Source organism: Seriola aureovittata, chromosome 2 (genome assembly GCF_021018895.1).
Source record: "Seriola aureovittata isolate HTS-2021-v1 ecotype China chromosome 2, ASM2101889v1, whole genome shotgun sequence".
Classification (NCBI taxonomy): domain Eukaryota; kingdom Metazoa; phylum Chordata; class Actinopteri; order Carangiformes; family Carangidae; genus Seriola; species Seriola aureovittata.
The window spans coordinates 663,066-690,922 of NC_079365.1; the positions used below are offsets into that span (position 1 = coordinate 663,066).

Genomic DNA, 27,857 nt, shown 5'->3' on the forward strand with positions numbered 1-27,857 from the left:
GACACACTGCGCGCGCACGCACAGTTGTTAAAAACATGGTGCTTGTTCCCTGTGAACCTGCAGGTTCCCGCTTAGTCATGATGTTCCTCTGTTCTTCTTCACTGTTGCTGACTGTCATTACACAAGTGTTAACGACACACACATACACACACACACACACACACACACACACACACACACACACACACACACACACACACACACAGATCTCACCAGTTCCCTCAAACTAATATTTGATCAGACCTTATTATATAAATCTGTGGAAGCCCTGACAGCAGGTGCATTTTTAGATTTTTTGCCAGGATCACAAGTTTTTTTTTTCATTTTTCCATTTGTGAAAACAGGAAAAACTAATGAAGAATAAAAACAAATAAAAGCAAACAAACAAATCTAGTTGACTCTCCAGGCTTTCATATATTTCATCTTTCCTGTGCTTTGTCAGGTGTATTTCTTATTTACAGAATATCATTTTACCATAAAAACTCAGAATAACAGAATAACCGGACACAGACCTTGTTTGGCCAAGGACTGGACTTTATTTCAGCTGTACAACACTCTGCTCTTCCAGATGTGTGTGTGGTTAACCACAAATGAAACAGATGTGTAACAGTATTTGGTGCTGATTAACTCCTGAAAGGTGCACTGTGGGATTATAATGGTGAAAACTTTGAAGAGTGTCAGAAGTAGAACCCAGAAAGTAGAGAACACCTTCAGCCAGAGAGGTCGGTCTGACGCTCCTTGTTCCTCCGAACCTCAGCGGCGTGGACTTCCTGTAAGACACAGAAACTGTCAGATACACAAGAAACAAAGTTAAACCTGACAACTGAAAAATGACAGAAGGTAGGACGTTATTGGTACATGAAACTTAGAGGCACCACATTTTTTTATATGTGAACAGCAGAAATACAGTTGACTGCTGAGAAACACAAAGATGCAGAAACTTCAGGAAGCGTCAGCTCTGTCCAACCTGTTTCTCAGATCAGATGCTGTTTGATCTGAACCCAACAGCATGCAGCGACATAAAGTCATCAAACCAGCATTCACTGCAGTTTACAACCACTGGGAACACCGGTGTCACACATTTTATGTAAAGTTTCATGTAAATGAAGTTGCTCAGTCTCTCAGGACAATGTTTTCACCACTGTGTTTTTTTTTAGGTATATGACATATAATCAATAATAACATCCTCTTTTTTTCCTCCTGTCCATCCTTCTGTCCACTGATCCAGGGTCAGCTCACTGTATGTCTCACTGAGTTCTATAGTTTTGGTTACATCACATCACTGTTTTGTTACTTTTCCATATTTGGTCCTGTTTCTCTGTTTGTTGCTGTGACTGACCACAACCATGGTAAATGACATCTATGGCAACTTTAACAGGCAGGAAAAACAAACAACAGCCGACCTGCTGTGTATTTGTTCTAAGAGAGAAAAAAGTGGTTTTGAAAGTGAAGTATTTTTTTAGAAAAAATACATTCAAATCATTTTCATTCATTTTTCAGTTGAACTGTATTTAATTTATTGAAAGTCCATTTAGGTCCCAGTTTATATGCTGCCATGGCAGGTGAATTCACTGGTTGTTGGTTTGTGCTAATCATCTGATTAACTATTTACCAGCATAAAGTGAATGAATAAACAGCTAACAAAAACGGAAAATAACTAATATTTTGCACTCAAAGTTTCCTATCTGAAAAGGTTGCAGAAAGAGGTAAAGGGAGACTTTTCATTTGGAAGTGGAAAGGAAACACAGTCTGAGCAGTGTGTGACAGTCAGTGTGAATCCCATTGAGATCAAGAGAAGTAGACATGAGACTAAGACTTGGCGGATCAGCTGCCACGCCCACAGCGAAGAGGCCGTTTCTGTTTCCTGCTTCCAGAGATTTTGTCTAAAAATACTCGATCTGCTGCATTTCATCAGAAGTGAAACTGAATCAGAGTCAGACTCACTGTAGGAGACAAGCAGAAACTGGAAGTGGCTTTATTACAACAATCCAACCGTGTCATGGTGCACAGAGATAAAGGTGAACAGTGGTGCACAGTCTTGCTTCTGTTTCTATCTCTCTAACACTAAATGCACGTGGAGTTGTCTCTGCTGTTACATGTGTATGTGTAAGACTGATGACTCTTTACTGCAAACCAAATGAACCTACAGGTTCAAATAAAGTAACTGAAATCTAGGGCTGCTCCATTATGGCAAAAATCATAATCACGATTATTTTTTATCAATATTGAAATCACAATTATTCAGCACGATTTCTCATTGACTTTGGAAAAAAACTGAAAAAAAAAAAAGTCAACACCACCCCACCCCCCCGACCTGCAACTGAATTTCTAAACAACAGTTCAGATGATGCTCTGTCCATTTCAGACCGAATTTAAGAACAAACCCAGAACAATCGGCTGGATAATGCAGGGTTTTTCCTGCATAGAGAATCGGGAGGCGGCCGCCTCCTCGGTACTCGGTGGATTTGACGTTTGTAACTGCAATTGTGGCTGTATCGTAATCCGGGCATCAGGCAGAGCCATCCAAAATTGCCAAAGAAGAATACGAACACGCTGGATCTTCTTACGGAAAGAGGCGGCGACCTGATTTGATTACATTACATTACATTTTGCAGATCAACAGATCAGGAGAAAATTAACTTTATTGGAGACCTGCCAAATGTTGGCGATCTGTCAACGCCGACATTTGACATAGTAAAATATCTTTGGTTAATTATAAATTGTGGTGGTACAAGGACATCAGCAGGGTAGTTGGTCCTTCAATATGTCCCAGGACACATTCATGCACACATGCTGTAACCTCTGAATGTGGTCTGAGTGATCACATCTCAAATGTGTCCTCAATGTATCTTTGATGTGTTCACACCTGAACTTAGAGCTGTGATCAGATCTCCCGAGACCAGGGGCGGACTGCGACAAAAAAATCGGCCCTGGCAATTTTGGCCCAGACTGGCCCCCTCTCACACCTCTTTTGCAGTTCCCTTCAATATGTGTAGGGGAGAGTGGGGTAATTAGTGCCAAGGGGCAAGTAGTGCCACCCCTGTTATCTAGAAAACCATAGAAGAAGTTGGTCATGTGACCACATATTTTTGAAGAGGCATCTATTTCACTCATTCTGCAAAGAGGGGAGACACATGGCTTGAGAGATAAGCACATTTAAGTTCAAAAAACAATTTTTTGCCCTCCAAAGTAAATTTTCTATGATCATGGTTTTTTGATTGCTGTATTTGAACAATTATAGATAACTTTGAAAACAGTTCACACATGTTTTAGTGCTTTAGTAAGCTACACCATGAGTCTATACAGTTAGCATGATGCAAGCTCAAAGCAGCTAGGGGATGCATTTTTTTCAAAATGGTATTATGATTATTTACTGTATATTACTTTATTGTATTTTATTGTTATTGTACATTGTATTCCTTCATTTGATCACTAAAATTATGAGACATTCTTAATTTTAGACCAAAATCCATCATGCCACGTGAATACAAACGGAAGACTCGGAGGGTTCCAACTCCTCCAGTAGCTCAGAAGAGAGTGACTGTCCGATTCCACTGATTATGAGAGTTCAGATGTCCAGAGTGATGATGATGATGATGGTGACAAGGATCTGTCTGCTGGTAACTTTGTCATTGTGAGGTTTGCAGGTAAAAAATCCAAATCCTATAACTATGTTGGATTGGTGGAGAATGTTGAAGGTGATGAGATCAGTGCAAAGTTTCTGAAGCAAAGTTGTAAGAGGTCTGTTGATGGAAAGCCCATCTTCACATTTAGAGAGAATGATGAAGGAGTCATCCCTAAAGGTGATGTTCTCAAGAAACTACCCACACCACAAAAACTTGGTGGTACTGCTAGAAGGGAGCATAAGTTCACATTTCCATGCAGCATTGAAAAGTGGGATGTTCAGTAGTGGGCCGGTTCTGTGAAGAGATTCAGATGCAGATCATTTGCATGATTAGGTTTTCATTTTGGATTTTTATTTTGCTCTGAGTGTGTTGCTCTGAGTCGAGGTGTGTTCATGTCTTGTTTAAGTTCATGTCAGGCTTTGTTTGTTAAATAAACGTTAAAAAAGTAATTTTGTATTGAATTTGTCTTGCTTTTATATAGCATTATCGTCTGTGAGATTAAAATGACCTGTTTTACTATCAATGGCACAATTTACCCCAGTGTATTCTCTCTAATGGCACAACTTACCCCGCACCGGGGGCAAGTTGTGCCACAAGACCACTTTTTTTTCTAAAGCTATATTTCTCAAACAGTTTATTTAAGATCCAGTGATTGTTCCCAGGGATGCACAACATCCTAAACTATATGTACATATTTTAGTTGGAGGCATTACTGTAATCCCCTTGCTAAAGGCACTTTAAGTAAAAAATGGCACTACTTACCCCACTCTGCCCTACTGTACAACAGCTGTTTTTTTTGTGCCATGGGCAAGTGTACCAGTATACTCATTTACTCTTGACTGACTCCCTGGCAGTCATGTGGCTGTGTTAATATCATGATATGATGTTATGATATGATATGATATGATATGTTATGATATGATATGATATGATATGATATGGTATGTTATGATATGATATGATATGATATGATATGATATGTTATGATATGATATGATATGATATGATATGATATGATATGATATGATATGATATGATATGATATGATATATGCTCTAACAAATAAGCTATTTGGCATTGATTGCCTGAGTGAGCATCAGCAGTAACATTAGCTGATGATGGTCTCTTTATGAGACCATTATCTTATTATTATCATCCACTTTAATGGAATTAACGTTACTCAGCATCATCATCAACATGTCAGCATACACAGCCTAACATTACTCAGTGACCCTTTTTACCTGCGTGCTACCTTCTGCTTCCACTTCAACTATACTATACACTTCGGCCTCCTGCTCACTGTGCTCCTCGGCTTCCCTGTCACACTCCTGCATCTCTTCCTGCTCCTCTGTCTGCTCTCCTCCTTTCACCTGTTGCTGCACGATGGCACCGAAAGACGTCGTAGAAGTTGAAGCTGTTGCGGCCCCTGAAGCGAACATATGTGGGATTTTGACACCCTTGACGGCCTCCGCATGTAAATTCTTTATTTTTCTTGCTCGCAACTTCTCTGCACCTCCCTTCTTCTGTTTTTGATGTTGCTGTCTGTCCATTTTGAACATCTCCCTCCTTCGTCCACAGGTGTGTAACTCTGCGGACACGGGACACAGAGAGGACAGAGAGGGAGGGGTGGGGCCAGCACAGGAGGAGATGTGAATGGGCCAGTCTGGTGTCATAAGAAAAATGAACCAATGGGTCGCTGCCCCAGTTATATGGGCCAGTCGTTGATGTTTGTGTATGTGTGTGTGTGTGTGTGTGTGTGTGTGTGGAGGGGTGTTTTTTTTTGTTGTTTTTTTTTTTAAATGAATATTAAAAATTCAAATCATATCGGCCCCAAGGTGAGTGGGCCCACCGAGAAAATGCCCCGTATGCCAGATTACCAGTCCAGCCCTGCCCATGACAGAGGTTAATTCCAGGTCTGAGGAGGTCTGAACAGGTCTATAAGGTCTATAAGTACTTTAGTCCATTAGAGTCCATAGAAAATTTTGCTTTAGAGTTAGATGAGAAGACTGATACCACTCTCAAATATGTGAGCAGCAGGCTGACAGGCAGCTAGCAGCAGGCTACACAGACTGGAAGCAGGGGGAGACAGGCAGCCTGGCTCTGGGTGCAGGTAGCAGCACCTGCTCACACATTAACACCAACACCAGTTCTAGAGGTGCAGGGAGGTAAATCTTGTTTCCTCTGAACAGAACAGACCAAGCAACAACCTCCAAGGCTGAAAAATAAAGCCAACACTAGAGTCTGGCTCCAACAGTGAGTCAGTCCCCATAGACTCCCATGTTAAAATGTCCAACTTTACAGCAGAAATAAACATGTTTACAGCCTGGTACAAAAACTGGTTTGGTCTCTAAAGCTAATTTCCTCCTTCATGACAGCTGTTTATATAACTCACCTGTTTACATCTGATTAAGGCTTAAAGTTATGTAGAACTGAGGGCGTGGCCTCTTTCAGTGACAGGTGGGGGAGTATATGCTTTCCACAAATCGGCATACACCCAACTCTCGGCTCCACACACGCCCCACCTCTTTGACCATTTTTGGATTAGTTGGGAGTCAGCGTAGGAGTCAGACACTCCCAAGATGGCGACGGTGAAGCAGCTATCTTTGAACTACAAAACCGCTCCTCAGACACATGTAGGTCATGTCATGGACACTATGTCCATCTTTATTTACAGTCTATGAACCATACCAGCTGTTTCAATTTCCCTTTCAGGACTAGAACTTTAATTTGGTGCAGAAACATTACTGTCTATATTTTTCATTCCCACATTCAACATTGTCGAGTAAAACTCTGATCATTTGATGAACTTTGTAGGATTCATTTGGTTTGTTTTGGATGTGTGACAGTATAAAAATGAAGCTGGACCTTGGATAAATGAAATGACATTAATGATGAGGGTATGGGAAGACTTGCTTTCTCACGAAGCCTCTGTTTGAGGGCACTGAGGTGGGCCTCCCGGTTCTCCTTGTTGACCTCCATCTTTTGGATGAGTTTCTCTTCCGTCTTCTTGCTGAAATTGTTGTTTTCCTTGTGCAGCTTGTGGAGGACCTCCTGCACGTGCTCCCTCTTCTCAGCCAGCTGTTTCAGCACTAGAGCCTCCTGCGACTACAGCATGGTTTTGGGGGGTGGGGAGAAGAGAACAGAGCAAAGAACAGAAAGAAAAGAATGAGGGAGGTGTGTTGTGTATATTATCTGCAGGGTTGACTTGATGACTTGTACATTTCAGAAATCTCTTTATGAATCATGCTGTTGAAATAAAAACCTGCCACCGACTGGAGTTTCTGTAAACTACCTCAGATAATTATCTTCTCAGTGAGTCACCTTAATTATCCTTTGAATCTTTGGATTGAAAACAGAAACACATTTTGTGCTGCTTGTTTACAGTTCAACCTGCTCAGTGACTTGGTGATCGATGCTTAATTAATGTGGAGTCACAGATGCCTGCCACACCCTGCTGATCATGTCTCTATCACTGTCAAGATCATCATGTTTAACTGGTACACTAAGTCTTCAGCGTGTGTCAAAGTCCAGTCTGAGTCAGCATCGTGGTTTGTGGAGCTCTGTGGAGTTCAGCACTGCCACAGGACATGTGATGACTGAAACTACCTCTGAACATATGTCATAATCTGGGAGGAAGTTTCATCCTCTGTAAAAAAGAGAAGCATCTTTTTTGAAAAAGTCGACAAAACAAAGTTGTGAATGTTCTGTGTTTCGACTGAGTGATGTTCTGTGAATAAAGCTGGGTTTTCTCCTCTCATGATATCAGTCCATGATGACAGATTATCAGCATCTGTTAATTGTTGGGACGATTACATCCACCTGTTGTATTTAACCGAAGGTGACAACGGCGTCTGGTGCAGGTAATGACAGAAAACAAACCTCTCATATCATATCTGCCAGCGACTACATATCCTAATATTCTGTAATGTTAGGTCATGTGACTGAAATAAAAAAATGTTTCCATTTCATATTAGTGAAACACATGTAATAGTCTGAAAACAACCTCATTGAGTGTATAAATGTTTTTTTGAAATTCACGTTTCCATTACTCGTTTTTTAGTTCATAATTTCAAATAGCACAGTAATCAGATTAATGGAAACACAGCTATAGTTAGCCTAGCATAAAGACTGGGAGCATGGGAGGACCAGCTGTCCTTGCTCAGTCCGAACAGGGAAAAGTAACACCTATAATGTTCACTGAACAGTACAGTGGAGCTGGTACCAGGCAGTAGAAAAGGACTATACATGTACAGCTATTATAGAATCAGTAGAGTGGAAAAAATATTAGCGGTGGAAAATGAGATTAATTGTTATTATTAATTATTGTTGATGAGGAGACCCCCTGGACCCACCTTCCTCCTCTCTTCAGCTGCCTCCAGCCTCTTGTGCAGATCCTCCAGGGACACCTCCTTCCTCGGACTGATCCGTAACGGCTGAGGCTGGGCTTTGTCCCCGGACTGACCCGGATCCTTTAAGATCACTTCAAAAGACTGTCCTGAGGCTCGCTTGTTCAGGCCCTTCACCTCCAGGTCTGACACAGAGTCACAGGGTCAGACACCAGTTAAAGAGCTCTTTCTTTCTTTCTTTCTTTCTTTCTTTCTTTCTTTCTTTCTTTCTTTCTTTCTTTCTTTCTTTCTTTCTTTCTTTCTCTCTCCTTCTTTTCTGTTGTTCTTCACCATTCAAAAGGCATCAGTGCGGTGGCCCTGAGAGCTCAACACACTGCAGCTTAAGAAAACACATGCAAACAAACAAAACATAAACAACTGAAGAAAATATCTTCATCAGTTTGACAACACATGAGCTGCAAACACTCACAACACAAGCAAATACACAAACATGCTGTAAGTAGCACTGACAACAATGGAAGTGTTTCCAGAAGTTAAAATCATTGAACAACAAGTGCACATGGATGTATTATAATACATATACAGCACATTTGTGTATTTGGTGTTATGAATATTTGCAGCTCATGTGTTGTCAAATTGATGTTTTCTGAAGTTGTTTGCGTTTTGATCTATAAGAGAGGCTGTAAGAGCAGACAGATAGACAGACAAACAGACAAACAGACAGTCAGACAGACAGACAAACAGACAGTCGGACAGACAGACAGACAGTCAGACAGACAGACAGATAGACAGACAAACAGACAAACAGACAGTCAGACAGACAGACAGATAGACAGACAAACAGACAAACAGACAGTCAGACAGACAGACAGATAGACAGACAAACAGACAGTCAGACAGTCAGACAGACAGAGACAGTCAGACAGACAGTCAGAAGAACTGACCTCCATACTGATAGAGGCTGTTAGGATGTGGCTGTGAATAGAAGCAGGAGCAGAGCAGAGACAACATGGACATCTCCTTCATCTTGTCCGTGTAGACTGTTATACAGAGACAGAAGACAACATGTTAATCCACATGAGACCACCTGGACCCTGTCAACTGGATCAAACCTGACTCACCTCTGTGGGTAAAAGACAACACTAGAAAAACATAGAATAAATGTGTGTAAACATCGGTCCTGGGTCTGGTTGTCATACATTTCTTCATATGCCTGTGTCCATTATATAAATTAAGAAAAGAAAGCAGCTCCTCTTTAATCCTTTATCCACCTTTAATCAGTCCAGGACATCAGGACAGTCAATTCCGTTCTATATTACAACACAATGGGATGACAATCAGAGGTCTGACAACACTGTCTGTCATGATAACCTGTACTTGTTAATTATAAGCAACATTGTCAGAGCCATGAATAAAGTACTTAACATGATAGGTGAAGAAACACTGATTCCTGCCAGTAAACTCACATATAGCAACGTCATAAAGTGAAATTCAGCAAGGTGAACTGTAAACAATATGGTCACATGACTGGAATAAAAAAAATGTATTTCTAAATATAATTTCTATTGAAGTCAGACTAAGGATGTATTGTAAATAAATGCATGAATTATTATGAAGTTTCTTATCGAGTATTTTTCTCTTCAGCCTGATGATGAACAAACTGTTACGAACATGTGATAAAACAGTTAAAGTTAATGTCAAACTGTTTCTGCTGCAGAGAGGAGAGAAAGAAGAGGAAAAAAAAGAAAATCTCTTTTGTTCCCATCAGGGTCCCGTAGGAATGATGATTCAGTTTTTCCAGTAATATGATTGGTCAATGGTTAAGCTTTTGACAGGTTTTTATCTGATCCTCTAAGTTAACCTGCTCTGGAGCAGGTTAGGGGTCAGCATCAGACACCATGGTGCTTTATCCCGCTAACAAGTGAACCACTGTCGTAGGACTGAAAACCCAGAGTTAAACCTGAAGTTACTGAAAAACTGAAAAACACCTGTCGGCCAATCAGAAGCATAGAAGTCATTATCCAGCACAAATACTGGATGAAGTCATTTTACGTAGTTTTAGTTCCACTTTGAGTTTTTATTACTATTTGTTAAAGTAAATTATGAATAAAGAAATAATAATTAGTTTATGTCGAATCAGGAGAATAGGGGACTGAATCAGGTTATGGTGAAAGAGGAATACTGATTTCACAAAGTGATTGAAAGGTAAACACACACACACACACACACACACACACACACACACACACACTGATGTTTTGGTCAGTCGGCAGCATCACAACACTGACTGACGACCAGAGATCACTCCATGCAGAGTATTAACTGACAGCTTGAGGCGCTGCAGAGAAAGTGATGAGCAGAACAATGGCAGCAGTGAATGAGAACAGTTTTCACCAACCTCCTGAAGACATCTGGTCTGACACGTATTTACACATATATATATATATATATATATATACTCCAAATGAGATCAAACTATAGTCTAAACCTGTGTGTGTGAAGACTCTATTGGTCACTGTCATATGTTCTTACCCATTTACTTAAACCTTGACTGGAATGGATTTGGGTAGTTCTCTCTAAGTGTATGCTTCTCTGTACTTCCTTATATATGAGACCTTGGTTACCCTAGCAATGGAGGATAGTAGTGTCTCTGGAGGGGCACTATCAGTGATAACAGACGCTAAACAGAGAACCACTACCTGACACTGTGAGGTCAATGAGACCTGAACTGTTGAAACCTTGGACAGTTTAACCTTACATTGTGTAACATCATGTCCACACAGGGAGAACAGAGCAGCTGCTGTAGTTCAGATGTGTTCAGGCTCTGGACTGAGTGTAGGTCATGTGATGGGTTCAGCCTCCACATCACTCACATCACATCACTGTTTGACAGTTTCCAGCCCGTTCATCATGTTTTGACTGCGGATGGCTGCAACATATTAAAAATACAATAAATTTCACTCTGCTTTTTGTCTCAATAAACACAGTACATGAAAACATCCATTGTTTTACAATAATATTATAGTATTTATTTATTTAACATTATTTATCAAAGAGCAGTTATTGAGTTTTGTTTTGAACATGCTGAATGTGAAGAAAGACACCAATCATGATGGCAGGAACAGATTGATTCTAATGCTGAGCTGTGCATGAGCACGGCAGGTTCATAAAGCATCACACGTCTGATGCTCCAGTGGCACAGAGCCACCTGTCACACACTGAAGGGAAGGCTGGATGAACTACTGACACTGATGACGACTCTGTCTGTTATGTATCCCTGGAGGCCTCTACAGTGAACCAGCATCCACAACACCACCAACACCAAACCTTGGAATGGGCCCTAAATGGAATATAGCATTAGCATATGCCATCATCAATTTTAGTAACTACACCTGTGCCTTTTCTGCTTTGACACATGCTGTGAAAAAGGTCTATTTGCCTGGTGACAGCACAGGTGTATTTGCCTGGTGACCAGTGACGTGCGGTGAGGTTCATGCCTGGTGATGCACTGACTTCATCACAGTCAGATTTACAAGATATGATAGATATGTAATCCTCCATGTTAAAAGTAAGTCCAGGCGAGAGGAATAAATAAACAATCGCTGCCTCTGCACTTGACTTGCTAACTGTAGCTTGTTGTCACTTATTCTGCAGCCGAGGAGTCGCAAGAAGGATCCCTGGGATCACTAGCGCCCTCTACCATGAGGCAGGAGAACTGCGTGCCTCACCCACTGCGTCTTCGCAGCCGTTTTATGATTGCTCAGCACAAGAAACACGTTACACACATACAGTTGTTGATAAAATACACTGTACATTATTTACCTCGGCTAACTAAACTATGGAAATTTATAATATAATTCATATAGCAAAAGTGTTTGAACATTTTAATACATACAGAGAGATAGCAATACGGTCTCACTGCACAGCAGGCCAGCAGTTAGCCGAGTCATTGCGCAATCCATGGTGAGGCTCAGCTGGCTGCTGCCTCACCGCAAGTCTCTTCTCAGTATTTGAACGGTAAATGTCAAAATTCAGTGATTTTGAATAAAAATAATCTAAAACTGGTGAAGTTAAATGGAAAATAACTTTATAGTATAATCACTGTATACATATAACAATTTAATTAATTATTTTTCTTTTTACTTTTTTTTTCTTTCCATGATGGCCCCTGACTGCACGTCCCTGCTGGTGACGGAACATACAGTAATTCCTTCATTTGTCTAATCTGCCACTCTAACTCAAACACCTGTGTGAGCGTGCAGTCTTTAAATACTGAAAAACATTTCCTGTCTTATTGGTGACACCTGTTCATGTGCACACAGGTAAAATCTCTTATTTCTCCCCTTTCCTCATGTTTGGTCTTACAGTGCAACCTCCTGACACAAACAGCCTTCGTGCTATGGCTCTTTCTGTGTCATGGTTTGACAGCACTGCACAAAACAACTAGAATTACCACCTCATGGTTGTTTATTCAATCAGTTAAGTATCAGGAAATATGGTCCCACTCCGTCCTTCCTGAGTTATTAGCTGTGGCCCAGTTCTTGGGATAGGTTGGGCCATGAAGGATCCAGCTGTTGGCCTCCAGCGTTTTTCATGAGACCTCTGGATTGAGACACAGCTACATTGTTGAATGATGGCCAGAGGTGTTTTTCAGAACATTATGATGTCACAGTGAAGTTGACCTTTGACCTTTTGGCTATAAAATGCCATCACTTCATCATTTATCTTTTAAGACATTTGTGTCATAATTAGCATATGAATTCAGGAGTTATGGCCAAAGATGTGTTTTGTGAATTCACTGTGACTTTGACCTTTGATCTTTGACCACCAAATTTTAGTCACTTCATCCTTGAGACTAAGTGAATGTTTGTGCTAAATTTGAATAAGTTCCCTCCAGGTGTTACTGAGATATCACGTTCATGAGAATTAGAAGAGATGATATCATCCATTACTGTCTTTTCAAAATAAATGTGTTCAGTGTGTTCATTCACTCAGCATGAAGATGACCACTGAAAAATAGTTAACCCAGAGGAGAGTTGAAAAGGAAAATCATATAGTGATATTTAAGCACTGAGGTCAGACAGCCTGGTCTCACTTACAGACACTTTAAAGCTGTTTTCAGATGAGACATGTTACAGTGTCTGTACTGAGTTCTGTTGTGTGTGATGTACATGTTACTGCACCACACAGCTGCTCATGAGCTGTGTCTCCTCCAGACTTATTACACTCATGTCCTTGATTATGTTGTTGAAGCAGGAACTTTTGACAGCTGTGCTCAGATGTTATTGGCTGATGTCCTCAGGTGTTATCAGGTGTAGCGTACATACCTGAGCCTGGCATCAGTCACAAGCCATTAAGGAAGTTCATTGTAAGGACATGCAGAGTTACAGACCCACAATTGACACTTTGCGACTCTTCCCACCATCAAACTATCACATTGATAGGAAACAGAGACAAAGGACCCCTCTTCCACAAACAGACCACGATTGAAAAGATTGGTCGACCAAGGAGCTGTATTCAACCTCCGTTTATCCCAGCAGAAAATGTTTGTCTTTAGGAAGAATTTGTTTTACTTTGGAAATTCAGTGAAGAGTGAAACAATAAAACGAAATATCTGATTTGGTCTCCAAAAACTCTTTCCCTTCTCTTTGCTCAAATTATGAGACATGTTCCCCTGTTTTTTGTTGTTGGGTGCTGCTCAGCGCAGGTGTCATTGATTGTTACCATAGTAACATTGGTCTTAGACCTGAGTTAGCCTGGGGGTAAGGTGTCTAATGTTTCTGACTTAAAAGGAGTCAGCCTTTATTTTTGTTGAAACAGTCTGACTGCCATTAGATTGATTTATGACTGGACCAACCCTTCAGATCAGTCTGAGATATCTTTGTGAAATTGGCCCCAGATGATGCCAAGCAGCCAAGATGGTGCCCAGTGTGCATCATCATCATCATCATCATCATCATCATCATCATCATCATCATCATCATGACTATTTGATTGGTCAGTAGTCGAGCTGTGGACAGGTTACCATGGTGATCTACTCTGGTTTATGATACCAGAAAATCTGAGTTAAGCCCAGAGACAGCTTCAGTGTTATGTACAGAGAGACTCTGCTCCGTTTACCTGAAGTCAAATTCAGCTTCTACACACTGACTCTCTGATTCTGTGTTGTGTTGATGAGACTTCCTTCCCATGTCAGCGCTACCTCAGCTGTAGTGACCCAGAGTGACAGGTTTGTCCTGTCAACACATGGCTCTACTGTTTCCCTTTATTATAGGTTCATGTGCAAGTGCCCCCCCCCCCCCGTGTATTGTCTTATCATGAATCCCATCTGTCAAATGAATGCAATATAATGTAATAACACCACGTCACATGACTGGCCTCTATCAGAACATGAGGTCTGAGTTACAAAGGTTTGACAGGATCATAAACACCTGCACAGGTAAAAATACAAAAGCAGCAAAAATAATTGTCATTGTTTGTCTTCCTCCATTTAAATAATCTGATCTGAAAGGCTACACTCTGTGTTATCCTGTGTGTTTTATGGCTCTGTGTATAAAATGGGCTCTATATGTATATATATAAATATAAAGCTGCAGTGAGTCTATGTAGTTGTGAACCCTTGACCTGGTGATGTTGTAAAACCTCCTGTGAAACATTTAATTGACTTACTGTGAACCTGGTAAAGAAAGTTCATCCTCCTGCAACAGACAAAATGAATCTCACAAACTAAACAACACTGTGGAAATTACCCAGAAATCCTTCTGTTTTCTAATCTGACAAAGTCACATGATAAGTGATGTTGAGTCAAATGAGACTCATTTTATAACTGTGTCTCTGAGGTGTCAGATCTTCTGATAGGACAGGTTTGAATTTCAGACACTTCCTGTTTCCTGTGTTGAGTCATTGGCTCTTACAGATTGTCCAGAATGTGTTGATGCATCTGGATGTTGTTGTTGTTCTTGTTGTTATTGTTGTTCAGAAGTTTCTGACAAACAGACTCTTTGCTGAATGTCATTCCCTACTCTCTATCCCTGTATTTCCTGTCAATCCCCACTGTCCTATCAAAATAAAGGCACAAAAATACCATAAAAATGGGTGAGAGGGACAGTTGCAGAGCAGCTGATGAACACAGTGGAGCAACACACCAGGAACACACTGCCTGTGTTGTGTGTGTCTGCAGTTCTATTTCTCTACATAGAGTTTATAGGCTGGAATGTTGGATTTCTCTTCATTATAAATTAATTTCTGATTTATTTTTGACAATACACAACACACATTGACAACTATAGTGGAGTGTCAGTTTTATGTTGCTGGTATGATGTCACTATGAAATCAGCAGGTCTTCTTGTTTATTTTTGCTGCAAGACGCATCACGTGTGAACGCCAAATCTCTAGATCATGCAATGCAGCCATGAGGCGAGAGACGTGACACAGGTAGTGTGTTTGCTCTAACTTGTGAACATTGGTGCTGAAATGTAAACAAAGATGTTCCTGCCTTGCCATGCAGCCAGTGTGTTCCTGGCCTTAAAGCTCCATATAGTCTAAAGGTCTCTGTCCATGTGTTGTTTGATTATAGATCAGGTCTAGCTTCTATATTAATACTGTGAAAGTATCAAAGTGCTCAGTCCACAGAGAAATGCACACAGCCTGTATTCAGAAACTGAAGCTTAAAACCAGCAATCAGGACTCCAGGAACCCCGCCCACCTGGACCCACAATCCAACCTTGCAGGATTTTGTGTCTTTGAGTGTTTGGCTGAAATGTTGTTGGTTGTGCACATCAAATATGTCTCCAGGATTAGCATGATAGTGGAAAACACAGGTAAACACAGGTACTCCATGTAGCATTAGCTGTAGTATGGGTAATTTATTAACTAATCAGTGCTGTGTGGTCGTCATCAGTCATCATATATCTGAGTCAGAATCATGTCAGCTGCTCTAGGCTCAGTGCACAGTATCTGAACCTTTAGCTGTGTGTGTGGAAGCTTTTGTTGCGTGACTGAAACTATAAAAAGTTGTTGTTGCTATTTTTATGAACATGTACTTAATCCCTTTCTGCCTCACTGCCTGCTGGAATATGTGTGTGGTGCTTGCCGTTGCTGTCTGTGGATGTGTGCTTGCTTTCTGAGTGGATGGATCTGGCTGCAGCTGCCCCAGAGTCACGCACACATCTGGGCTGACTCTGCAGCAGTGACTTTGCTTTCTGAGGACACTGAACAAGGTCAACAAGGCTGCTGGTGTCCTTCTACTGCTGCTCCACTGAGAGTCCGGACACATGGAGCCTCATGTGCTGTGGCAGCAGGTCTGTGGCTGAGGAGACGGCTTCACAGAGTCATCAACGCAGCCTAGAGGATCACCTGCACACATCCACCTGCCCTGGAAGACGTCTACAGCTTCTGTCGCCCACAGTCTATGGGTGTTCCACTTAGAGATTCCCCTAGAGGCCTGGAGCTCTTCTATTGTGTTTTCTGGATATGCAGTGTTTTTTCTTGTTGCATTTTTTTGGGGGGTTTATGTGTTTTTGTTGTTGCATAATTTCTGAATTTCCAGCTCGTTTCTCCTGATGGAAGTGTTTTAGGCCATTGCAGCGGGTTTGCCCTCGTCGGCTACCGTAGAAGTCTGAACTGACAAAATACCTCCCATAGACAACACCTGCAATGTCTTTATAAGAGCTCTGCTCAGGTAGTACACCCGGATTTCATTATACCAGGTTTTAATTGCTGTCACAACTTCACCCTGGTGGGTAAATGTAGTGGGGTTAATGTAAAGCTACTCTCTATTTTATACTGACGCTATATATCACCTGTCACTGTTCTGTTCTGCTTTACTACAATATAAATCAATAGCTGATTGTTTGTCCATATATTTGGAGGATGTCTATGTAAAGTTGGAAGTGCTTAAGATAATAAGATTGCAGATTGGCCACATCATATAACAACAGAGGAGACTGTGCAGGAAAAAGGAGGAGGTCTGAGTGAAAGTCTCAAAGTCTGAAGAGACCTTGACAAAAATCCGCACAGACACAGTCTACTCTCAAAACTCAAATCCTGCACTGCACAACTAATCTGGTGAAAACTGACGATACTAAATGTACTAAATGACACTATGTAGTGATTATCTTACATTTGAATATCAGTTGTGTCATAATTATTGTCAAACAATAATAGGTGAGGTCTTGCACCAGCAGATACAGTATGTCTCACATACTGGAACTACATGAACCGGCTCCTCAGGTCTGTTAACTGTTATGAAGCTCAAGGCTCAAACCTGTGGTGAAACAGCTGTGACACTTGTCCCTGTCTATGTCTGCACCATTGCTGCAAAACAAACCAGGGTTTGATCGGTGAGCCTGAAATAAAAGCCCATCATGGTCCCAGTGTGTGTTGCTAAGGTGACATCACTGTGGGAATAGGCTACAAACTCAACACCTGAAGTACAACACAATAACAGAGGTCAGTATTTTTTCATGACTGGTTCAGGTGCAGTCCTGTAGACCAGGAACAGGATCAGGATCCCAGAGGTTCCACAATAAATGTTAAGACTCTCTTCTCTTTCATTAAACTGAAATAGGCTACATGACGAAATTAAGGAAATATTATTACCTTTGTCCAAAGCCAGAGGGTCAGTGTTGTTGTTTGTAGATTTGATTATTATACATATATGAATCATTATATCATACACATGTGTATTGATCCAGGCTCCAGTTTTATTTGATGTCACCAGACGCCCCCTGCTGTTCAGAAAGGTGATGATTGGTTTGACAACTCATTATTGTAGAACATAGTGTGTGTGTGTGATTCAGTTACACAATCAAACCTGAGCTGAATAAGAGATCAGCTGATCTGATGGATGTTTTTTCCTGTTACATCCTGACTGACTGTGTATGATGACCCTCTAGCCTCTCCTGTGAATTTCTCTGTTTGAGTCTCTGTCCCCAGAAGAAACACCACATTTCCAGTAAGAGATGTTTCTGTTGAAAGAACTCTGAGTTAACTTCAGGATAAATTTAGAAAGCTTCTACAGAGGTAGGCAGGTTATGATGTGAGGCCTGACTCACGTGACAGAGTGGTATTTGTGCATTCATTTATTATTGAGATGCTCAGCAGGGTGGATGCATTAGTCTCTGTCAGTGTCCCAAACTTTTTTGTCATCTCTCTGTCCAAGGCACGCAGCATCAGCACAGTGAAGCTGACTGTCTTCTTCATAGAAAAACTTCCCCAATAAATAATGTCTGCAGATCTGCTGGTTCCAGCATCCTGTTTGTTTCCACCCACAGCACAGCACACATTTTATAAAAGCCACAGTCAGTAATTTCCTGTCTGCTCCATTAACATCCAGCTGGAGAACAGCCAGCCAGTGGTGCATCGGTTTTTATTGCAATTTAAAAGAAGATGAGCAAACAGAGGAGGAAAGAATAAGGTCTACAGTATATGACCCTGAGCTGAGCAATAATAATCCTACTATACAACAACACACTGCACATTATTATACAATTCAAAACTACTACATCATTACTTTAAAAAAACAAAGGTTTACCCAGATTAAAAGTCTTAAATGTTGAGTTGTCTCTTATCTCATCTCATCATCACACTGAGGCTCCCCCTCTTCACTATTATCCAGTGTTATCACTGGGTTCTGTGTGCGGTCTTTCAACATAGCTGAAGAACATTTAGACCACCTTAGCTACTGTTTATCATCTTTCTCCGCTCGTACCTCCACCACCTTTATCAAGGCTTCATCTAAAGGCTCAAATAGATCCATCCTTTTCAAACAAGGTAACCATCAGTGCCCACATACTTTCAACATGAACTAAATTAACTAGAGCGTAGCTCAGAGTCAAAGGTTGCTGACAACAACAGACATGGCAATGGTGGAAGAGGTCGTGATAATGTACCACGCAAGAATGAGCCAAAAGCAGAGGCAGCATTGTAGATGGTGGTCTGTGAGGCCAAAGTACATCATATGACTTGTCCTCATTAAGTCCTGTGGTCGAGTCTCGCTTGAACTATTGTCTACACTTCCACACAGGCTCCGTATCTAATGTTGAGCATAAATGAGCTTTAAGGGTCCTCTGTGAATCTTGATTGGCTTCATTCATGTTAATTTCTGTCTTTCCTGATTGATCCTTTCTTGTCATTTAACAATGTTGACCCACCATCTAAACTACATAGGTGGTGAAAATTAACTCTGCACAGAGACCCATGGTTCTTGTACCTTTCCTTGAGTAATACCCTTTTCTTACTTTCTACATCTGCTCTGATTTATTTGAAAAGGAAATATTATCCTCTTTATTTCATCATCTTAAAGCCATAGTTACTGGTTATTATTCAGAATAAGATTTAAATAGTACACATACACTAAAATCACCATGTCATATAGAAATGACAACACACTATGAGCATTCTTTACTTTTCATACATACAGCTTATATTCCTCATGCTCCTTCAGTACCATTTTAAATACTGTCATGGTTTGTCCTCCATACATACCTGCCTTCAGTAGTTATTCACTCACCACTCCCTTGCTCACCCCAGCTGCCGACCACACCCACCTCGTCAGTCACTCCATTCACCTGTTCACTCAGCTGCAGCTCATCAGCAATCAAGCCTGGTTAAAAGCTCCACTCTCCTCCACACTCACTGCCAGATTGTTCTTTGTCCCCATGCAAGACTCTCCAGCGATTACCCTTCGACTGATCTCCCGGTTCCGACCCTGCCTGCTCCCGACCTACCCGCCTTGTCTCTGCCCTGGTAAATACTTCAGCCCTTCTGTTTTTGACCACGAATCTGCCTTGCCCCTTCCTGGTCTTCGTCTGCCTGTTCTCAGGGCTGCTCTGAGTCCTTCGCCTCCACTGTTGCAGCGTGAGAACTTTCCTGCTGGTTCTTCGGTCCTCTGCCTCGTACGGCTGCCTCATCAACAGCTTCATTCCGGGCCCTCGGATTTTCCCCAAGCCCATCAAAGACTGCCGTTCCCCTTAGAACGGAACTGTGCTTATTTACCTGCTTCTGCTGACAATTAAAGTGATTTCCAATACATCGGTTCTTGTCGGTGCTGCTTTTGGGTCCAAACCTCACCCGTTACAAATACAGAACTTTTTGTTGTAATTTTGTGATTTTACGTCGTCCTTCTCCTACTTCAAGGCTCTGTAAATAATCTTCACTGCCATTAGCTGTCGCTCTAGACCACCAACATCTCAGACCAAAACAAATGCTTTGTTGCCACATCTCCCCTCCCTTCACATTCTCAGCATGGTGCTATGAAGCCCAGTGAAAGTGTCCACTAAACACACACCAAGAAGCTCAACTGAATAAAGTTACCCTGTGAACATGAGAGCCAACAAAAAACAACCAATAACCACAACCATTGCTTCACAGCCATGCTGATAGTTAGCCAGCTGGCAATAGCAACATTTGCCAAACACATTCGTAATTAGGGTAACAGCCGTCACTAATGAAAACAGACATGTAACATTATGAACCATCAAGCTACTGACACATGAGGAGAAGAGAGAGAGTCCAGCTGGACCCTTTAGCAGCCCATAGGGTTCTCCTTTCAAAAACCAGACCAGTCTTGGCTCCACGGTCAGACTGGGACAGAAATTCAGCCTTGGACTCATCCACCACGACTGGATGCACCAATGACACTGATGGAGCCAATAAAGACACTGATGCAGCTGGCAGCTGACACTGACATTATGGTTGTTTTGATGTCTATTGGCCTGAGGCCTTTTTAGACAAAAACATGGTTTCTTCTTCAGTGGAGGAAATTATGGAAGGTCACTTTCACCTGGACGCTGTGTACTGCACAGTGCCATCTCACATGTGGGTGGAGGCTGTGATTTAATAAAGATGGTAAGGACCAACAGTTTAACAGGAGAGACTCATGCACTAAAATGCACACTGCCAGACTGGCTACCAAAACAAAGACCTGAGAAACTCATATTACAACACACACAGAGAGGGTGTGGCTTCATTTCTGCATTAATGATTAAAATCTTGTTTACAGAACCTAAAGATATGAAAACCTCTCACATCATCAGTAAATATTGTGGAAGATTGGCTCTACCCTGTTTTAATAACCTATTTAGTCCATTGGTGTTGATCAAATAAATATCAGAAGTCAAAAATCTGGGTAAAATCATCTGATACTGATATTTTATGTTGTCTGAAACATTGCTAAAGAAATCTATCATAGCCTAGTTACAGTGTCTCCCCCTTCAACCAGTAGTGAGGCTTCAGCATGGTTGAGTAAATAGCTGTTATAGATTATCATAGACATAGACATAGACCTAGACCTAGAAATAGACATAGATTTGAATGAGATTCACCCAAATGGAGATTTTAACTTGGAGTGTTTGTCCTCTGTCTCTTACTGTTTTTGATATACCTGTGACTTATTTTATCTTACACAACTAATCAATAGCTCAATACATCTGAATCTTAAATGCCCACAGAAATCCTTTTGATTTAACTGTAACAAATGCTTCTTATAAATATTAGTTATAATAATAAATATAAATAATAAAAATATAAAAATATAAATATCAGATAGTGGTATTTTTGCAGATGAGATTAGCGACCATTGTGTTACAGCTACAGTCAGACATGAGCACAAATTGTTTTCACATGAGATTTAAGCTTTTCTGTCAGCAGAACTTTCCTCAGAGAGGAACAAGATCCTTCCCGTTACAGAGGTGGAACTAGCTTGGAAATACTTTAATGATGCTTTTACTAAAATTAGAATTAAACAGTCCTTGGCTTACTCCTCAGCTGTCCAGTCTGCTAAACAAAGGGACGTTGTCTGAGCCAAGGCCTGAAAATCAGACTGACTGGCTGATTTCTAGACAGCTCTGAGATCATTGTACCTCTCTCAATACAAAAAGATAAATCTGAGTTCTACTTTTCTAAAACCACCAGCAACTTAAATGATCCCAAAAAGTTTTGGATTGTAATAAATTGATCATTTGGACATGTAATGAGTTGCCTGCTTTGTAAAAGACTTTTGTACTCTGATGAATTATTAACTATAAAAAAAATATGGATTAAATACCCATAAATACCGCTGGAGGTGAACAGCCTTCTTCAGCCTCCAGAACCCAAGTGTTCCTTTGTTTTGACAGAAAACAACCTGCCCCACCACAAGATAGCCTAAGAGATGAAACCTAGTGTAAAATAGTCCGGCAATGAGAGTGATGGCGCTTTGTCGCTTCAGGGGCCAGTATATTCTATCAGAATTGCTTGTCAGATGGTCAGCCCCTTCGTCTCCACATTTTTCTACTGTTGGAATCGGGAGGGCTGTGTCTGACAATCTCCAAAACCGACAATGTCAGAATTGCGACATTCACACCTCAGACACCTTCTTGGCAGGGTTTGAAATAAGTGTGTGAGGAATGTAAAACAAGAGGGAGAAGGTCAGCCAGTTGTTGTGTCTCTGCGCCGGCAACAGTAAGAGCCGGAGGCATAATGTAAAATAACCCCTTGAGGGAATTTGTTCCAATTTTGGCCATAGCTCACAAATTAATTTACTAATTATGACACAATTTAACCTCTCAATTGGTTGAACACCATCCACCACACCTGACACGGGACACAGAGAGGAGAGAGTAAGGGGTGGGGCCAGCACAGGAGGAGATGTGAATGGGCCAGTCATTAGAAAAATTAACCAATGTGCTGCCCCAATAATATGGGCCAGTCGTTAATGTTTGTGTGGAGGGGTGGTTTTTTTTTTTAAATGAATATTGAAAATTCAAATCATATCGGCCCCAAGGTGAGTGGGCCTTTTTTTTTTTTTTTTTTTTTTAGCAGTCCAGGGATTCTAGTCAAATCTACAACCAAGTGCAACACAATCAAAGCTTTACCAGGGAGATTGGCTGAGGCAATAAAGATAGCTATAGAATATATAGGAAGCGTCAACACTCTCCAGTGTCCTCTGCACAGTGAGTGGCAGCTCTAAGTGTTTGGGTCTATGAAGCACCACACATCCCTTCACTAGTGTCAGTCTAAAGTAGGGCGATGTAACAGTTAGTTCTGTTCCACTGGAGATTTACCAGCACAGTCACCTCCACTCCTCCACCGAGTTCTCAAAATGGCTGACCTGTGCACTGCATGGTGGGACTATGTAATCACATTTCACTTCAGATGTGTTCATTATTCATGGTCAGACTTCCTGCTGTGAGCTGTCGGCTTTAAGACATCAGCTGTGAATTTGTGTCTTTTTTCTTCTTCTAGCTTCCTGCTATGCTTTTCTTTGGAGACTAAACAGCATCAGGAGATGAGCTGTGTGTATCGCAGAGGAACAGAGAGAACACAGAGAGGGAGACATCAGGGAGACAGGGAACAGGGTGGAGACTCACTCACAGCCAGAGAACACACAGCTTTGGATACATCATTCACATGTTTGGTGCAAAAGAAAAGGCTCAAAATTCACACAAAAACCAAAGTTGTGTCTGATTCATTGGTACCATCATGGAAACTTCTTCGACATGGTGAATATGAGGAATAAAAACAAACTGAAAATGCTTTGGAATATACTGAAGAGGCTCTCAGCCTCTCAGAGGTAAGGTCCTGAGGACGCTTAGAAAAGATGAGAAAAGAAAATGAAGAAAATGAGGACTCAAAGAGGTAAACTAATGACAGAGGATGGTGCATGGGGTTAGGGTTAGGGTTAGTATTTACACCACCATGACCACTCACCTGGTCTGTGAAATATAAGGAAGCACAGGGAGCTCAGTGAGCACTGTAACACTTTGAAACAGGACACAATTACTTAACAACCACACCTAGAAGAAGTAAAATTATAAACCTGAAGTTGGTAATATCACTGGAGGTGTAAGAGGCTTCACAGTTGATCTCTGCTGGTTTGGCACAAAGTTAAAAGTTTTCCAAAAAACATAAGTATCTTAGCATCAATAAAACTCTCCAGGTGAAACTGTTCAAAAATAGAAAGGCTCAGAGTTTAGACGGGCCTCCAGATAATTCACAGACTACTGATCACTCCTTGATGAAGTGTATCAATGAACACTATGTAGATGATATAATAAATGGATATACAGTATAATGTCCTATGCAAATGCATGACAGTGGATGATGACCTTGTCAATCAGTTGCTCTACCACTCCAGTCCATGATTGAAATATCTTCACAACTAGTGGATGAAATTAGGTAATTTTAAACTAGACACACCATCTGGTAAAAATTTCACATTGTCCAAAATGTCAGTTTATGACCAAATACCAAATATGCTTATTTGAATGACTTCAAACTTTTAAGTTCAAAGATTCAGAGTCACTGACAATTTTCATCGTTTTCTGTGATACGTGGTCGTATCACTCTTCAAATGCACCTCGGTAAGTAGAATTCATTAGATGAGCGCAACAAAGATCAAAGGCAGTTCAGTACCAACTGTCTTCAGCTCAATACATTCAGTTGGCTGTCTGAGCTCTCCAGGAGGTCGCCAACTTGTTTTCTACTAAACTTGAGTGAACTGTGCTGGGTACAAATAACCCTTGACTGGAGAATGAATAGAAGTACAGCCAAGTCTGCAACTGTCCTTCTCCATGTCTGTCCAGAAGTCGTTGGACCTTGAATGAAGATAACTGTAATGGACTAGTTCCAGAAGGTGGCAACAAAGCAAGATCCTAGCTGCCATAAAACTCAGAAGAAGAAGAAGAAGAAGAAGAAGAAGAAAAAGAAAGAGAACATGCTTCATGTGCAAATGAAATTTTATGAAAATGACTGAAGTTGGAGGCAGAAAGCAGTACAATCCTATAGTGGAACTCTTTGAGCACTGATGGGGAGATTCTTATCATCGATGGTTAAGAGATCAGTGAAGAAAGTGCACTGGAGCCCGGGATGTCTTACGCAGAGGATGTGTATTGAAGCTTGACCAAGGAGAACCAAGGAGTCATCGATACATGTTTCTGTGCATGATGCCACCTCAATTCTGATTGAAAGGTCCCCTGTGGTAGGTCTTTATCGAGTTCCAAACAATACCATAAATAAACTACGCCCCATATTTGATCAAATCTCTAGCCTGCAGAGGGATGTGTGAGCATTATCGGTCCGATAACCATAAACAAGTAAACATGATTTACACACACCCAGGTACTAGTCCCAGAAGACAAAGCCAATTGTTACTGACCATCCAAGGTCTACTGCTATCAACCAAGGCTCCAGCAATATCAGCAAAAGGCACAGCTGTGTCTGACGGAGCCGCCTGAGCATCTCCTCCTGTAAGAACTAATGCAATAACTGTGGCACTATGACCTAAGGGCCTCATGTTGACCCTTTACCCTGAACCATTCATCTATGGTGAATATCTGGAAAACTCCCTTACAAATACATAGACAAACAGAAATGTGTTGTGATGGAGAGCAACTGCGATATTTGTGGCATTCAACTAAAAAGGAAAAGTACCACTAAAAAACTAAAAGTTCACCTGAAAAGATCTGAGCAGACTGCTCACATTAGCTATAATGAGCGAACAAACATGTGATAACATGAGCCAAAAAACATGAGCTAACAAACATGAGCTAATATGAGCTAATGTGAACTAACTCAGTTGAAGTGGGCTAACATGAACTAATGTGGGAAACTGCTAACATGAGCTAATATGAGTTCTCAAAAAGACAACAGTCAAACTGTCAAGGGTTTTGAGGTAAGTAGGACCCAAATGCACCCAAAACATAGGGAACGGTGCAGACAGGTTTATTAACCGAAATAACAGACATGAACAGAGGACGTGAACAAACACTGAACTAAACAGACGAACCGACACAGACAAAGGGAAGCACAAAGACTATATAGACAAGAGGCAAGGTGATTGCACACAGGTGAAACACATTAGGGCGGGGCAGACAATCACTACACAGAAACAAGACCAAGACAAGAAGCAAAACATTGAGACACACAAGGAAACCTTATTACAAAATAAAACAGGGAGTAACAAAGTCCAAAACAAAACTAACAAAAAGTGTCTGCCATAGCAAACCATGACACAAACAGCTGCACGATATCAAAACCTCCACAAAGACAGCAAACCTTAAACAGGACAGTACGGTGTGTTACCACACGGGAACGTCAGAAGTGTGTTCAGGCAATGGACACTGGGTTTTCCACAAGACTGTGTGACAATACTTGATTCAGACATGTACACACGAGAACATCTAGGAAACAATATAGGTGTAACACATTGCCTGTTCTCTTGTAAGTGCTGACCACACTGCAGGTTTCTTGGCAACAGGGGCATTTCAGAGGGAACTGGCAGACCGGTCAGGACTGCACCACATTAGGGAAACCTACCTCATTTCAATCAAGAGAAAGCGCATAATGTTCAAGAAGAATAAAAATGTCAGGACCCCACCACATTAACAACCCTTTAAAGTCATCACAAACTGGTTTCATCAACATTGCAGTGAGTTCAGTGAACTTCAGTGACACCACCAATTTTCACTTGCATAAAATAGTCACACACATGAGCTGAATTTGAAGTCACAGAGAAGAACGTGACGTCGTGAACCAATCACAAATCGGGAGACGAAGCGTGTTAGATCAGCTGTGGCATGGAGTCAGGTGAGTTTCTCTAAAAGCTTAGCACTGTGATTAAGGAAGAAATAAATGCAGAAACACCAAAACCTCACATTCCTTAGTATGAATTTTATCCTCCCACACTTGCAGTAAAAAGCCAGTGTAATGGTAAAACAAAAAAAGAACTGTTTGTTTTAGATCTGCATCAGCAAGGTGGTGTTTTAATCAAAATTACTGTAAAGACATGATCATTAACCTGCTGTTCAGGATCAATCTAACTGTGGGAGTGTCTGTTATCTACATTAAACCCCAGTGACCATGATGATAACACTGACAGACACTGACCCTCTCCACCCTCTGCATTATTACATATTATGAATAAAACAATATAACCTCTCCACTCTCCTGCCACGCACACACTTGTACAAACTCATGTTCACAAACTTTAAACCAGACAACAGGCTGGTGGTATGTGTCATCTTACCTGAAACTGTGCTGGTCATTGTCGCTGACAGTGAATGAGGAGGAGGAGCGAGGAGTCTGAAGATGCTGCTGGATGGAGGGGAGGAGAGAATGTGAAGGAGAGAGAGAGAGGAGGAGGGTGGGAGGGAGAGAGAGAGAGAGAGAGAGAGGAGGGAGGCAGGGAGAGAGAGAAGATGGGCTTGGTGTGTGTCCGTTCCCTGAGTGGTGCAGTGCAGAAGTCTACGTAAACAACTGGGCAGCCACTGGGACTGGATGTCTGTGTGTGTGTGTGTGTGTGTGTGTGTGTGTGTGTGTGTGTATGTTTGTTCTGGTAATCATGACATTATGGGGACAACAATCTGTTTACACAATCAGTGTAGTTAAATGAATACAGGAGCTATTCTGAAGGTGCCTGTGTGGTTTTTAGAATAGGCCCACAACACATGTTTTTTAGTCAGTGTGTGTGTGGAGTGCTCGGTTGCGCCCCCTAACAGTTTGGGGCTGACAATGCACTCGCTGCTCCACATGCACACTTCTTCCAAATATGGTTGGGTACTGCCCACTTCCTGGTTCTCATTAAGAAGGATTTTAGCAGCAAATACATTTTCAGTGTTACAGGTGGCAATCAATACAGTGGACGAGTAAGAAGATTATTTGCAGCAGATGCCATCTAAAGAGCTAAGAATTTTTGCAATGGAGCAAATGTGAAATACAAGGTAAGCACATTTGTAAGAAAAACCAATATAAGTATTGTTCAACCCTAAAATTAAGTTAATTTGCTTTAATTATTTAGCAGGTTAGCTAGTTGGCTCCGATTGACTACAGAGTGAAGGCTTCAAACATTTGACTTTATCTGATTCTGAATGTGATTCTGAAATGTTTTCCTTCATTTTTCCAACTA

At 41.2% G+C, this 27,857-nt stretch overlaps 1 protein-coding gene across 1 annotated transcript; it reads right to left on the reverse strand.

Moving 5' to 3' along the window:
- Positions 1 to 497: 497 nt before the first annotated feature.
- On the reverse strand, positions 498 to 27,083 carry stmn3 (stathmin-like 3). Its single transcript, XM_056400328.1, has 5 exons — positions 26,979 to 27,083; positions 8,917 to 9,012; positions 7,979 to 8,157; positions 6,540 to 6,731; positions 498 to 770 (listed from the first exon to the last, which is right to left on the reverse strand). Exons 1-5 carry the CDS (start codon positions 26,995 to 26,997, stop codon positions 711 to 713), a joined length of 546 nt encoding a protein of 181 aa, XP_056256303.1. The 5' UTR covers positions 26,998 to 27,083; the 3' UTR covers positions 498 to 710.
- Between the last annotated feature and the right edge of the window lie 774 nt (positions 27,084 to 27,857).